The sequence below is a fragment of the Salmo trutta genome, chromosome 35 (genome assembly GCF_901001165.1).
Source record: "Salmo trutta chromosome 35, fSalTru1.1, whole genome shotgun sequence".
Lineage (NCBI taxonomy): Eukaryota > Metazoa > Chordata > Actinopteri > Salmoniformes > Salmonidae > Salmo > Salmo trutta.
The window spans coordinates 19206312-19222400 of NC_042991.1; the positions used below are offsets into that span (position 1 = coordinate 19206312).

At 44.6% G+C, this 16089-nt stretch overlaps 1 protein-coding gene across 3 annotated transcripts in view; it reads left to right on the forward strand.

Annotated features, from left to right (window-relative positions):
* The window catches only part of LOC115174795 (beta-taxilin), a 40562-nt gene that overhangs the window by 21443 nt on the left and 3030 nt on the right, over window positions 1–16089 (forward strand). For 2 of the 3 annotated variants that reach the window (XM_029733701.1, XM_029733704.1), the window contains exons 6-7: window positions 9948–10067; window positions 10508–10582. In XM_029733701.1, coding sequence (XP_029589561.1) covers window positions 9948–10067; window positions 10508–10582 — 195 coding nt within the window. Of the gene's footprint in view, window positions 1–9947; window positions 10068–10394; window positions 10470–10507; window positions 10583–16089 lie in introns of all 3 variants that reach the window. The other variant, XM_029733702.1, reaches the window with a different exon arrangement.

A 16089-nucleotide genomic window follows, 5' to 3' on the forward strand; every position in this document is an offset into this window, starting at 1 on the left:
TCCCATCCACGGGGCGGTTGAGCTAATGTAGGCTAATGCGATTAGCATGAGGTTGTAAGTAACAAGACGGGGGACCAGTCCAGGAATTTTTTTTAATGAAATGTATGCATTCACTACTGTAAGTCGCTCTGGATAAGAGCGTCTGCTAAATGACTAAAATGAAATTAAAATGAAGAAATTTCCCAGGACATACCATCTGATATTGGCAGAAAGCTTACATTCTTGTTAATCTAACTGCACTGTCCAATTTACAGTAGCTATGACAGTAAAATAATACCATGCTATTGTTTGAGGAGAGTGCACAATTTTGAACATGAAAAGTTATTAATACACAAATTAGGCAGATTTGGGTAGTCTGACACAAAATTTTGAACAGAAATTCAATGGTTCATTGGATCAGTCTAAAACTTTGCACAAACACTGCTGCCATCTAGTGGACAAAATATAAATTGCGTCTGGGCTGGAATAATACATTAAGTCCTTTCTCTTGCTTTTCAAAGATGATGTTACAAAAAAATACAAAAGAATGGTTGGTTTTTTCATTGTATTATCTTTTACCAGATCTATTGTGTTATATTCTCTTACATTCCTTTCACAATTCCACAAACTTCAAAGTGTTTCCTTTCAAATGGTACCAAGAATATGCATATCCTTGCTTCAAGGCTTGAGCTACAGGCAGTTAGATTTTGGTATGTCATTTTAGGCAAAAATTGAAAAAAAGGGGCAAATCCTTAAAAGGTTTTTAAGGAAATCAGATATACATGGCGGAGGCTTAATCAAGCTAGTTGTCTAGATTACTTTCTTATGTCATTCTCTCTGGTCCCAAAAGTTTTAAAAGTGTTGATATGGGACAGAGTGCGGTAGGACCATCACATAATTGCAAATATATTACTCTTACAGAATTTCCACGTTGGCGAGGATATTGTAAATTTAATCACAGCCTACTGGATGATCATTTGTTTTTAACTAGGACAGAAGAATTTATAACTGACTTTTTCCGACAAACATAGGTACAGCAGATCCCTTTATTGTATGGGACACTTTTAAATGTGCCTTTAGAGGCCATGCAATTCAGTACTCATCTATAAAACAAAAGCAATTTAGGTTGAAAGAGTCCAAATGAACAAAGGAAATTGAAGGACTAACAGTACAGATAGATAGCAATAAAAACTGTACCATTGAGGCGCAGAGTAAGTTAGAGGAAAACCAAAAATAAATGGAGGAACGTTTTCAAGAAAGATCCAGTGTAATATATTATAAAAAAATTAGGGGAACTGGATGGAATATGGGGAAAAAATAATTTTTCAATCTTCAACATAGAAATGCTACCAAAAACGTTTTACTGAAACTTGTTACAAATGATGGAGTCACTCATGATTCACCGAACAATATTTTGAAAGAGCAAGTGAAGTACTTTAAGCGTATGTTTTAATTTCAGTCTCCTCCATCTCCACTAACCGAAGCTAATTGTATGGATATTTTTCCCATTAATAATGTAAAATTAACATCTGTACCGAAAGACTCATGTGAAGGCCAAATTACAGAGGAGGAACTTCTTGATGCAATTAAAGCCTTTATGTCCAGGAAAACACCAGGGCCGGATGGCATTACCAGTGGAGGAATACCTTTTTTTATATGCTCAGAGGACAATTATTAGCATGTTATAACCACTCTTATATAAATGATAGATTAACAGACACTCAACATGGTCTGATTTCATTATTACTGAAACAGGATCCAATTGGTATATATGAAACTCCAGTCCATTTAAAAAATTGGAGGCCTCTTACACTTCAGTGTTGTGATGCAAAAATTCTAGCTAAATGCTTAGCGCATAGAATTAAAATGCTTTTGTCAGATATTATTCATCCTAATCAGACAGGTTTTACATGGATAATACATTGGAGATAATATAAGACAAGAACTGGAAACAATAGAACACTATGAAATATCGGGGAAACCAGGCCTGGTTTTCATAACTGACTTTGAAAAGGCCTTTGATAAAGTACGACTGGAGTTTTTATATAAATGCCTGGAATATTTCCATTTAGGAGAATCTCTTATAAAAATGGGTTAAAGTTATGTATAGTAACCCTAGGTGTAAAATAGTAAATAATGGCTCCATCTCAGAACGTTTTAAACTGTCAAGAGGAGTAAAACAAGGTTGTCCATTATCGGCATATCTATTTATTATTGCCATCGAAATGTTAGCTGTTAAAATTAGATCAAACAATAATATTAAGGGATCAAAAATCCACAATTAGAATTCCTCCACAGCCTCATAGAGGATCTAGATACTTTTTCGAACCTCTCTGAATTAAAACCAAATTATGATAAGTGTACTATATTACGTATTGGATCACAAAAAAATATATACTTTTACATTACCGTGTAGTTTACCAATTGAATGGTCTGACGGGGATGTGGACATACTCGGTATACATATCCCGAAAGAAAGAAAGGATATCACTCCAATCAATTTTAATATAAAGTTAGCAAAAATAGATAAGATCTTGCTACCATGGAAAGGTCTATTTGTGGAAAAATCACCCTGATTAATTCTTTAGTCATATCACAGTTTACCTATTTGCTTATGGTTTTGCCTACACCTAGCGACCTGCTTTTTCAATTATATGAGCAAAAAATATTCAATTTTAGTTGGAATAGCGATCCAGACAAAAATAAAAGGGCCTATTTATATAATGAATATGAATTCAGAAGGCAGAAATGATAAAATATTAAAGCAATTAGACCACTAACTAAAGGCATCAGTCATGCAAAAGTTATACTTAAATCCAAAATGGTTCTCTAGTAAATTAGTAAGAATGTCTCACCCTGTCACATGCCCTCTCGGGCCTCTAGGTCACCAGGCTGCTCGTTAGGGTGCAAACTTGTCACCAGCATTAGGGGCATAATGACACTCACCTGGACTCCATCACCTCCTTGATCAACTGTGAAAGACGGAATCTAAAACAAAAATCCAGAAAATCACATTGTATGATTTTTAAGTAATTAATTTGCATTTTATTGCATGACATAAGTATTTGATACATCAGAAAAGCAGAACTTAATATTTGGTACAGAAACCTTTGTTTGCAATTACAGAGATCATACGTTTCCTGTAGTTCTTGACCAGGTTTGCACACACTGCAGCGGGGATTTTGGTACACTCCATACAGACCTTCTCCAGATCCTTCAGGTTTCGGGACTGTCGCTGGGCAATACAGACTTTCAGCTCCCTCCAAAGATTTTCTATTGGGTTCAGGTCTGGAGACTGGCTAGGCCACTCCAGGACCTTGAGATGCTTCTTACGGAACCACTCCTTAGTAACCCTGGCTGTGTGTTTCGGGTCGTTGTCATGCTGGAAGACCCAGCCACGACCCATCTTCAATGCTCTTACTGAGGGAAGGAGGTTGTTGGCCAAGATCTCGCGATACATGGCCCCATCCATCCTCTCCTCAATACGGTGCAGTCGTCCTGTCCCCTTTGCAGAAAAGCATCCCCAAAGAATGATGTTTCCACCTCCATGCTTCACGGTTGGGATGGTGTTCTTGGGGTTGTACTCATCCTTCTTCCTCCAAACACGGCGAGTGGAGTTTAGACCAAAAAGCTCTATTTTTGTCTCATCAGACCACATGACCTTCTCCCATTCCTCCTCTGGATCATCCAGATGGTCAATGGCAAACTTCAGACGGGCCTGGACATGCGCTGGCTTGAGCAGGGGGACCTTGCGTGCGCTGCAGGATTTTAATCCATGACGGTGTAGTGTGTTACTAATGGTTTTCTTTGAGACTGTGGTCCCAGCTCTCTTCAAGTCATTGACCAGGTCCTACCGTGTAGTTCTGGGCTGATCCCTCACCTTCCTCATGATCATTGATGCCCCACGAGGTGAGATCTTGCATGGAGCCCCAGACCAAGGGTGATTGACCGTCATCTTGAACTTCCTCCATTTTCTAATAATTGCGCCAACAGTTGTTGCCTTCTCACCAAGCTGCTTGCCTATTGTCCTGTAGCCCATCCCAGCCTTGTGCAGGTCTACAATTTTATCCCTGATGTCCTTACACAGCTCTCTGGTCTTGGCCATTGTGGAGAGGTTGGAGTCTGCTTGATTGAGTGTGTGGACAGGTGTCTTTTATACAGGTAACGAGTTCAAGCAGGTGCAGTTAATACAGGTAATGAGTGGAGAACAGGAGGGCTTCTTAAAGAAAAACTAACAGGTCTGTGAGAGCCGGAATTCTTACTGGTTGGTAGGTGATCAAATACTTATGTCATGCAATAAAATGCAAATTAATTACTTAAAAATCATACAATGAGATTTTCTGGATTTTTGCTTTAGATTCCGTCTCTCACAGTTGAAGTGTACCTATGATAAAAATTACAGACCTCTACATGCTTTGTAAGTAGGAAAACCTGCAAAATCGGCAGTGTATCAAATACTTGTTCTCCCCACTGTATATGTGGTGGATACAATCATCCTAACTCTGCAGATTTTGTGCAAGGAGGCAGAGTCATTAGATCATTTATTTTGTACTGTCAATATGTAGCTCGTTTTTGGTCACAGGTCCAGGAATGGCTGAAGAATTGCAATACTTACCTAGCGCTAACGCTGCAGATAGCAATACTTGGTGATTTGAAAAGTCATAGTCAATTGATCAATAATATAATAATTATTTTAACAAAATGTTTAACTTTAATTTACAATCTTCAGAAACGATGAGAATAGAAAGGTTCAGTACTTTGTGAATCATCACAGGACAGTTGAAAAATATATGGCAAATAGAAATCGAACTGGGTGGATCTTAGAAATAGAGGAAGGCCAGGACTAAAAACAAACAAAATATAACTATTGTAAAATAGATTGTGTCTGTAAAATGTGTATAGTATGTATACGCAGGAAGGAGAAGGCTAAGCGTTATTGTTTATTAGTTTACTCCAATTGGGGGAGTGGTGGTTTGGTTTGCGGGGAATAAAAAAGGAAGGTATATTCCAAAAAAAGTGTGTATGTGTATATATGTACATATGTATCTGTGTGTATGTATATGTATATGTGTATATGTATGAATGTTTATATATATGTGGATATGTGCATGTACAGTCAGAAGTTTACATACACTTAGGTTGGAGTCATTAATACTCGTTTTTCAACCACTCCACAAATTCATTGTTAACAAACTATAGTTTTCTGCAAGTCGGTTAGGACATCTACTTTGTGCATGACAAAAGTCATTTTTCCAACAATTGTTTACAGACAGATTAAAGCACTTATAATTCACTATATCACAATTCCAATGGGTCAGAAGTTTACATACACTAAAAGAAAAGACTGTGCCTTTAAACAACTTGGAAAATTCCAGAAAATTGTCATGGCTTTAGAAGCTTCTGATAGGCTAATTGACATCATTTGAGTGAATTGGAGGTGTACCTGTGGATGTATTTCAAGGCCTACCTTCAAACTCAGTGGCTCTTTGCTTGACATCATGGGAAAATCAAAAGAAATCAGCCAAGACTTCAGAAAAAAATGCTGACATCCACAAGTCTGGTTCATAATTGGGAGCAATTTCCAAACGCCTGAAGGTACCATGTTCATCTGTACAAACAATAGTACGCAAGTATTAACACCATAGGACCACGCAGCCGACATACCGCTCAGGAAGGAGACGTGTTCTGTCTTCTAGAGATGAACGTACTTTGGTGCGAAAAGTGCAAATCAATCCCAGAACAACAGCAAAGGACCTTGTGAAGATGCTGGAGGAAACCGGTATCTCTATCCACAGTAAAACGAGTCCTATAATAACTTAACCTGAAAGGCCGCTCATCAAGGAAGAAGCCACTGCTCAATAACTGCCATAAATAAACCAGACTACGGTTTGCAACTGCACATGGGGACAAAGATTGTACTTTTTGGAGAAATGGTAAGTAGGGGTGGTATTCAGAAGATAGCCCTATTTGGTAAAAGACCAAGTCCATATTATGGCAAATAGTCCATCATTACTTTAAGACATGAAGTCAATCTGGAAAATATCAAGAACTTTGAAAGTTTCTTCAAGTGCATTCGCAAAAACCATCAAGAACAGTGATGAAACTGGCTCTCATGAGGACCGCCACAGGAAAGGAAGATGCAGAGTTACCTCTGCTGCTGATGATAGGTTCATTAGATTTACCAGCCTCAGAAATGGCAGCCCAAATAAATGCTTCACAGAGTTCAAGTAACAGACACATCAATATAAGCTGTTCAGAGGAGACTGTGTGAATCAGGCCTTCATGGTTGAATTACTGCAAAGAAACCACTACTAAAGGACATCAATAAGAAGAAGAGACTTGCTTGGGCCAAGAAACACAAGCAATGGACATTAGACCAGTGGAAATCTGTCCTTTGGTCTGAAGAGTCCAAATTTGAGATTTTTGGTTCCAACCACCGTGTCTTTGTGAGACAGACGCATAGTAGGTGAACGGATGATCTACGCATGTGTGGTTCCCACCGTGAAGCAGGAAGGAGGAGGTATAAAGGTGTGGGGGTGCTTTGCTGGTCACACTGTCAGTGATTTTATCAGACCTCAGGATAAAACCCAGATGCAGACAGTTTGAAGTAATAAAAGTTTATTACAAAAACAGGGGGCAGGCAAACGACAGGTCAATGGCAGGCAGACGTCAGTAATCCAGGGCAGTGTCACAAGGTACAGAACAGCAGGCAGGCTCAGGGTCAGGGCAGGCAGAATGGTAAAAACCGGGAAATGAGAAAACAGGGACTGGAGAGAAAACTGGGGTACGGGAGAAACGCTGGTAGGCTTGACGAGACAAGACGAACTGGCAACAGACAAACAGTGAGCACAGGTATGAATACACAGGGGATAATGGGGCAGATGGGCGACACCTGGAGGGGGTGGAGACAAGCACAAAGACAGGTAAAACAGATCAAGGTGTGTCAGATTTATTTAGAATTCAAGGCACACTTAATCAGCATGGCTACCACAACATTCTGCAGCGATATGCCATCCCATCTGGGTTGCGCTTAGTGGGACTATCATTTGTTTTTCAACAGGACAATGACCCAAAACACACCTCCAGGCTGTGTAAGGGCTATTTAATCAAGAAAGAGAGTGATGCAGTGCTGCATCAGATGACCTTGCCTCCTCAATCACCCGACCTCAACCCAATTGAGATGGTTTGGATTGAGTTGGACCGCAGAGTGAAGGAAAAGCAGCCAACAAGTGCTCAGCATATGTCGGAACTCCTTCAAAAGCATTCCTCATAAAGCTGGTTGAGAGAATGCCAAGAGTGTGCAAAACTGTCATCAAGGCAAAGGGTGGCTACTTTGAAGAATCTCAAATATAAAATATATTTTGATTTGTTTAACACTTTTTTGGTTACTACATGATTCATTTGTGTTATTTCATGACGTCTTCAATATTATTCTATAATGTAGAAAATAGTAAAAATAAATAAAAACCCTTGAATGAGTAGGTGTGTCCAAACCTTTGACTGGTGCTGTATAACTGCCTTAATTTGGACCTCAGGAAGAGTAGCTGCCTGGCAGCAGCCATAATAAATAAAATAAATCCATAAAAAATACAATACAACACATCAGGGAAAGGACAAGCCTGAAGTGACATACGAAAGCCAGGATCTGCCATGCAGTTGGTGGCTGCTGCTGCTGCTGCTTTGCTGCTCACATACACAGCTGGGAATGGTGTGTAAAAACCATCATGATTTAAATGTCCTATTTAGTTGTTGTCGTTTTTTTACTGGTGGAGTTTCTAGTAATTTGTCTCAAGTGCCATCTGCTGGTTGTAGTCAGCATAAACAATTAAGAGGCAGCGTGCCAGAAAGAGATGTGATTATTTGACATCAAAATAACATCTAATGTGTCCTATTAAAATAAGTGATTAGAACCACACATTGCAATGATGAACAAGCCATTCTGACATCAGCAGTTGCATAAAATGGACACAAGTTGACATTTGATAGTTGGCTAAATGCTGAGATGGATTCATTTCCAGATGGACATTAAATGTTCTCCTTTTGGCAGAGAAATTGTGGATTATTCCACACTGTTTATACATATGGCTATTTGCCATAGTAAAGAAAATACACTGAACAAAAATATAAACGCAACATGTAAAGTGTTGGTCCCATGTTTCATGAGCTGAAAAAAATGTATCCCAGAAATGCTCCATACGCACAAAAAGCGTATTTCTTATTTATGTCCCTGTTAATGAGCATTTATCCTTTGCCAAAATAATCCATCCACCTGACAGGTGTGGCATATCAAGAAGCTGATTAAAATAGCATGATCATTACACAGGTGCACCTTGTGCTAGGGACAATAAAAGGCCACTTTAAAATGTGCAGTTTTGTCACAACACAATGCCACAGCGCTGGTCTCAAGTTTTGAGGGAATGTGCAATTGGCATGCTGACTGCAAGAATGTCCACCAGCGCTGTTGCCAGATAATTTAATGTTAATTTCTCTACCCTGCCTCCTGGGTGGCGCAGTGGTCTAAGGCACTGCATCGCAGTGCTAGCTGTGCCACCAGAGATTCTGGGTTTGAGCCCAGGCTCTGTCGCAGCCGGCTGTGACCGGGAGGCCCATGGGGCGGTGCACAGTTGGCCCAGTGTCGTCTGGGTTAGGGAGGGTTTGGCCGGCAGGGATATCCTTGTCTCATCGTGCACTAGCGACTCCTGTGGTGGGCTGGGCACAGTGTACGCTGACCAGGTCGCCAGGTGTACGGTGTTTCCTCTGACACATTGGTGCGGCTGGCTTCCGGGTTGGATGTGCATTGTGTCAAGAAGCAGTGTGGCTAGGTTGGGTTGTGTTTTGGAGGATGCATGGCTCTTGACCTTCGCCTCTCCTGAGTCTGTACGGGAGTTGCAGTGATGAGACAAGACTGTAACTACCAATTGGATACCATGAAATTGGGGAGAAAAAAGGGGGTAAAAAAAGAAAGAATTCTCTACCCTAAGCTGCCTCCAATGTCATTTTAGAGAATTTGGAAGTACGCCCATCCGGCCTCACAACCGCAGACCACATGTAACTATACCAGCCCAGGACCTCCACATCCGGCTTCTTCACCTGTGGGATTGTCTGAGGGGGTTGTGGGGGGGGAGCTGAGGAGTATTTCTGTCTGTAATAAAGCCCTTTTGTGGGGAAAAACTAATTCTGATTGGCTGGGCCTGGCTCCCCAATGGGTGGGCCTGAATGCCAAGTGGTCCCCCATGGCTGCACCCCTGCATACTCATGTGAAGTCCATAGATTAGGGCCTAATTTATTTATTTCAATTGACTGATTTCCTTATATGAACTGTAACTCAGTTACATTTTTTTAATTGTTATATTTTTGTGCAGTATAGATTAGTCTCATGCGGAAAAATAAATAATATCTATAGAAACAATTATTTATCCTAATTGAACTAATCTGGGGTCAGTTTTCTTATCAGAATTTGTGCCCTGATAATAATAATCCCTTTTATGACAGGGTTGTATGAAAAAGTATGAAAATGATTGCACTCACTACTGTAAGTCGCTCTGGATAAGAGTGTCTGCTAAAATGACAAATGTAAATGTAATCCTGAAAAAGACATACTTAAGAAAAAAATAATAAGGCTTTTGCATTTGTCCTCCTATTAATTGTGAAACTGTAATTCACGTCCCAGGTTTTTATTAGTTCTCCACCCACCATTTTGTCTGTTCTCTCAGGCATCATAAAACGTGTCTGAACTTTCCAATGAAATACTGTGCACAAACAACAATGGCCTTAATTACTTTTCAAGGCGCATGTTTATGACAATTTGTCATAGACAGACAGGATGGCAATGGTGGTTTTAGAAACCTAGAAAGTGTGAGAAATGTATCCTAATTGATGAATTCATAACCTGTACAGAATGTCTTAGAAGCCCTTCTCAAAACTAAGTGTCTAATCTAGTGTGTCCTCTCACCTTGTTTATCACTCAGAGCTTGGAGAAGATCTTCAAGCACCATGACCTGCAGCAGAAGCTGTCTGATACCAAACTGGAGCAAGCTAATGCACAGCTGCAGGAGGCCGAGGAGAAGCACAAGAGAGAAAAGGAATACGTGAGTCACTGTACTTACATTTTTTGTCATTTAGCAGACACTATTATCAAGAGCAACTTAAAGTAGCAAGTGCATACATTTTCAGACTGGTCCCCCATGGGAATCAAACCCACATTGCTGGCGTTTCAAGTGCAATGCGGAACCAACTGAGCCGCACAGGACCACAACTTTTACTGACCTTACCCACAAAGTACTGTAAAGCAATGTAAATATAGTTGAGTAACTTTTGTCTAATAAACGGTATTAAGTTTAAAACCAATCATGTTTGTTGTGCATTTGATGCTCACAGAAATGAGTACTGTAACCATCCACTGTCTCTGTTGTTAGCTGCTTAGGGAGGCAATTGACAAAACAAAGAAATGCTACACATTGATGGAGCAAGAGTTGCAGTTGAAGAAAAAGGTAAATTTGTGCTTTACGTGTGTTTTGTTTTTAACCAGTTACTGGTACATGCAGCTGAGTGGAAACTACAAGCTAAACTTCTGAGAGAGCAAGAGACTGTCATGCAGGCTCAGGTGAATATATCCAATGTGGTGCCAAACACCCTTATTCACTACATTTATTTCAGGGCCAAGCCTATGAAAGGCAAGTCCAATCCTACCATTAAGGTCCTCTGGATTGCTCCATGTGTGTTAAAGACAACTAATATTTCAGTATTTACTGTATTAAGTTCATTTGGATATATAGTAACGTTTTTCAATATCCTCACAATGGCAAAAGTGACCATCAAAAATCAGATTCTCCTCTCATAACTAGGCTATATGGCTTGATGTACTTGGTACTTGATATGAAAGGAAAATGTGTCAGCTGCACTGTACAGAGCAGCAATAATTCCCATGATAGCAGCAGGCAAGAGAAACTCTGTCAAAAGTTGAGTGTAGCTGGTGCATCGAAGTCAGGTGCAGGAGAGATGAGTGGACAAAACACTTTACTAAGGAAATCATTTGCACAGAACGCAACTGCGTCACAAAACAAATGCCCAACAAACCAGTGAGGCAGCACAAAGTACAAAAACACAAGTACAAAGTACAGGCTGCCACAAAGCACGGGTAATAAAATAAACCCGGCGCAAACCAGCTGGAAGCGTGCCAACCTCAACAATAAACAATTACACACACAGACATGGGGGGAACAGAGGGTTAAATACACGACATGTAATGAGGGAATGAATACCAGGTGTGTGGGAAAACAAGACAAAACAAATGGAAAATGAAAGGTGGATCGGTGATGGCTAGAAGACCGGTGACGTCGACCACCGAACGCCGCCCGAACAAGGAGAGGGACCAACCCCCCCTTGACGTGCAGCTCCAGCAGCGCGCCGACACCGGCTTCGGGGGCGACCCGGAGGGCGAGGTGCAGGGCGATCCGGATGGAGACGGTGGAACTCCTGCAGCATTGAAGGGTCCAACACGTCCTCCACCGGAACCCAGCATCTCCTCCAGACTGTACCCCTCCCACTCCACGAGGTACTGAAGGCCCCTCGCCCGATGCCTCAAGTCCAGTATGGAGCGAACGGAATATGCCGGGGCCCCCTCGATGTCCAAAGGGGGCGGAGGAACCTCCCGCACCTCAGACTCCTGGAGCGGGCCAGCCACCACCGGCCTGAGCAGAGACATATGGAACGAGGCATTAATACGGTAATCGGGGGGAAGCTGTAACCTGTAACTAACCTCGTTCAATCTCCTCAAGACTTTAAATGGCCCCACAAACCACGGCCACAGCTTCCGGCAGGCCAGGCGGAGGGACAGGTTTCAGGTCAAGAGCCAGACCCGGGGCCTCACTGCGGTGACGGTCTGCGCTGGCTTTCTGGCGCAGCACGGCCCGCTGAAGGTGAACATGAGCGGCGTCCCATGTCTCCTCCGCATGCCTGAATCAGTCGTCCACCACAGGAGCCTCGATCTGACTCTGATGCCAAGGCGCCAGAACCGACTGGTACCCAAGTACGCACTGGAAGGGGGAGAGGTTAGTGGAGGAGTGGCGGAGCGAGTTCTGGGCCATCTCTGCCCAGGGCACGAACGCCGCCCACTCCCCCGGTTGGTCCTGGCAATAAGACCTCAGAAACCTACCCACATCCTGGTTCACTCTCTCCACCTGCCCGTTACTCTCAGGGTGAAAACCCGAGGTAAGGCTGATCGAGACACCCAGACGTTCCATGAACGCCCTCCAGACCCTCGAAGTGAACTGGGGACCCCGATCAGACACTATATCCTCAGGCACCCCGTAGTGCCGGAAGACGTGTGTAAATAAGGCCTCCACAGTCTGTAGAGCCGTAGGGAGACCGGGCAGAGGGAGGAGACGGCAGGACTTAGAAAACCGGTCCACAACGACCAGGATCGTGGTGTGACCCTGTGAAGGAGGAAGATCGGAAAGGAAATCTACCGACAGGTGCGACCAAGGCCGTTGTGGAACGGGTAAGGTGTGTAGCTTCCCTCTGGGCAGGTGCCTAGGAGCCTTACACTGGGCACACACCGAACAGGAGGAAACATAAACCCTCACGTCCTTAGCCAAAGTGGGCCACCAGTACTTCCCACTCAGACAGCGCACCGTCCGACCGATGCCTGGATGACCAGAGGAGGGTGACGTGTGGGCCCAATAGATCAGCCTGTCACGGACAACAGACGGAACGTACAGACGCCCAGCGGGACACTGGAGGGGAGTGGGCTCTGCACGTAGCGCCTGCTCAATGTCCGCGTCCAGCTCCCACACTACCGGCGCCACCAGGCAGGATGCCGGGAGTATGGGGGTGGGATCCATGTGCCGCTCCTCTGTGTCATACAGCCGGGACAGTGCGTCTGCCTTCATGTTCTGGGAACCTGGTCTGTAAGAAAGGGTGAAAACAAAAAGGGTGAAAACAAAAAGGGTGAAAAACATGGCCCACCTTGCCTGGCGAGGGTTCAGTCTCCTCGCTGCCTGGATGTACTCCAGATTGCAGTGGTCAGTCCAGATGAGAAAAGGGTGTTTAGCCCCCTCAAGCCAATGTCTCCACGCCTTCAAAGATTTGATGACAGCCAACAGCTCCCGGTCCCCCACGTCATAGTTTCGCTCCGCCGGGCTGAGCTTCCTCGAGAAGAAGGCACGGCGGCGTACCCGAGCGCTGAGAGCGCGTCCACCTCCACTATGAATGCCAAAGAGGGATCCGGATGGGCCAGCACGGGAGCCGAGGTAAACAGAGCCCTCAGGTGACCAAAAGCCCTGTCCGCCTCAGCCGACCACTGCAAACATACCGGTCCCCCCTTCAGCAGTAAGGTAATGGGAGCCACTACCTGACCAAAACCCCGGATAAACCTCCGGTAGTAATTGGCAAACCCTAGAAACCGCTGCACCTCCTTTACCGTGGTGGGAGTCAGCCAATTACGCATGGCTGAAATGCGATCACTCTCCATCTCCACCCCTGAGGTGGAAATGCGGTACCCTAGGAAGGAGACGGACTGTTGGAAGAATAGGCATTTCTCAGCCTTGACGTACAGGTCATGCTCCAACAGTCGCCCCAGCACCCTGCGTACCAGGGACACATGCTCGGCGCGTGTAGCGGAGTATATCAGAATGTCATCAATATACACAACTACACCCTGCCCCTGCAGGTCCCTGAAAATCTTGTCTACAAAGGCTTGGAAGACTGACGGAGCATTCATCAACCCGTACGGCATGACGAGGTACTCATAATGCCCTGAGGTCATACTGAACGCCGTCTTCCACTCGTCTCCCTCCCGGATACGCACCAGGTTGTAAGCGCTCCTGAGATTTAGTTTGGTGAAGAAGCGCACCCCGTGCATTGACTTAATCGCAGTGGTGATAAGAGGTAGCGGGTAACTGTACCTCACAGTGATCTGATTTAGGCCTCGATAGTCAATACACGGGCACAGACCTCCCTCCTTCTTCTTCACAAAAAAGAAACTCGAGGAGGCGGGTGAAGTGGAGGACCGAATGTACCCCTGACGCAGGGATTCGGAGACATATGTTTCCATAGCCACCATCTCCGTCTGTGACAGGGGATACACGTGACTCCTGGGAAGTGCGGCGTCTACCAGGAGATTTATCGCACAATCCCCCCGTCGATGGGGTGGTAATTGAGTCGCCTTCTTTTTGGAGAAGGCGAGAGTCAAATCAGCATATTCAGGGGGAATGCGCACAGTGGAGACCTGGTCTGGACTTTCCACCATAGTAGCACCAACAGAAACCCCTAAACACCTCCCTGAGCACTCTCACGACCACCCCGTGAGAGCCCTCCATTGCCATGAAACAGTGGGGTTATGACAAGCTAACCAGGGTAGGCCTAGCACCACAGGAAACGCAGGAGAGTCAATGAGGAAGAGACTGATTCTCTCCATGTGGCCCCCTGCGTCACCATGCCCAGAGGTGCGGTGGCCTCCCTAATCGACCCTGACCCTAATGGTCAACTGTCTAAGGTGTGAACTGGGAAGGGCATAGCCACTGGAACATTTTACATTACATTTTAGTCATTTAGCAGACGCTCTTATCCAGAGCTCTTATCCAGTAGTGAATGCATACATTTCATACATTTGTTTTCTGTGCTGGCCCCCCGTGGGAATCAAACCCACAACCCTGGCGTTGCAAACACCATGCTCTACCAACTGAGCTACAGGGAAGGCTGGGGATGGGATCCAATGGGGATCCCTAAACTATGGGCGAATGATCTGTCTATTAAATTCCCAGCCACGCCTGAATCGACAAGGGCCTTATGCTGGGAATGTGGGGAAAACTCAGGAAAAGTAACAAAGAGCGGTGGCACGAGACGGTACCTCCTCCGGTCTCCCTGAGCGCAGAACCTCCCAGCTCCATGGGCATCAGAGCGGTGGTGCTGGGGATGGAACCTACAGACCCCTATCTGGACGTCCGCGGGTGGCCAGCAGGTTATCCAGCCGAATGGACAGGTCCACCAGCTGGTCGAAGGTGAGGGTGGTGTCCCTGCAGGCCAACTCCCGACGGACGTCCTCGCGCAAACTGCAGCGATAGTGGTCAATCAGGGCCCTGTCATTCCATCCCGCGCCCAGGGTCCGAAAGTCCATAGCGAACTCCTGGGCGCTCCTCGTCCCCTGCCTCAGATGAAAGAGACCCACAAGATGGAGTCAGCAAGAGCAGGTGCCCCTGGTATAGGAGTCGAGGAGCACGTTCGGGAACACACGGCGATTATTCACCGCCTCGGCACCACCATGGACCGCGTAGTCCAGACGATGGACCACTGGGAGAGACCACTTCAAATCCTCAAAATGGTCCAACGCCGTATCTCCTTCTCCCCACAGTGGTGCTGGGGAGGGCGCTGGAGGGACTCTCTGTCTCTCCCAGTGGTCCATCGTCTGGACGACGTGGTCCATGGTGGCGCCAAGGTGGTGAATAATCGCTGTGTGCTCCCGGACGCGCTCCTCGACCCCTATACCAGGGGCTCCTGCTGACTCCATCTTGTGGGTGTGTAATTCTGTCAAAACGTGAGTGTAGCTGGTGCATCGAAGTCAGGCACAGGAGAGCGGAGGAGAGGAACCGACTTCGGCGGAAGTCGTGACAAACTCCCTCTTCCTGAACCAGCAGGATGACACAGCATCATGGGAATATTAAAAAATGTGATGCAATGCCACACAGTACCACATACTCCAGTACCATTGATCATTCAATTGTAAAATTATGATACAATTACAATTGCTATGTTTATTGGATGTGGCACAATTATTGTATGGGTGCAAGCAAATTATACAATGAAATTAGTTGGTCTGACGCACAAAGATAAATGCTTCCCTGCTGGATTCAGAAATTATAGCTGACAGTTTATATGGTTATAATTAATTGCAGAGAAACCTTGCCATTATTTAAAGCCTTGTGTTTTCTCAGTAGAAACATTACCCTGGCTCCCAAATGACAAAGTAACAATAAAACAAATTATGTTAATACTGCATTTCAGTACCTATATTATCATGACACAAGGCGAGACCCAGATGCACACACAGGAGGCAGATGATTGGAGTCTTACAATATGTATTAATCCAATAGGGGAAGGCAAGAGAATGGTCGT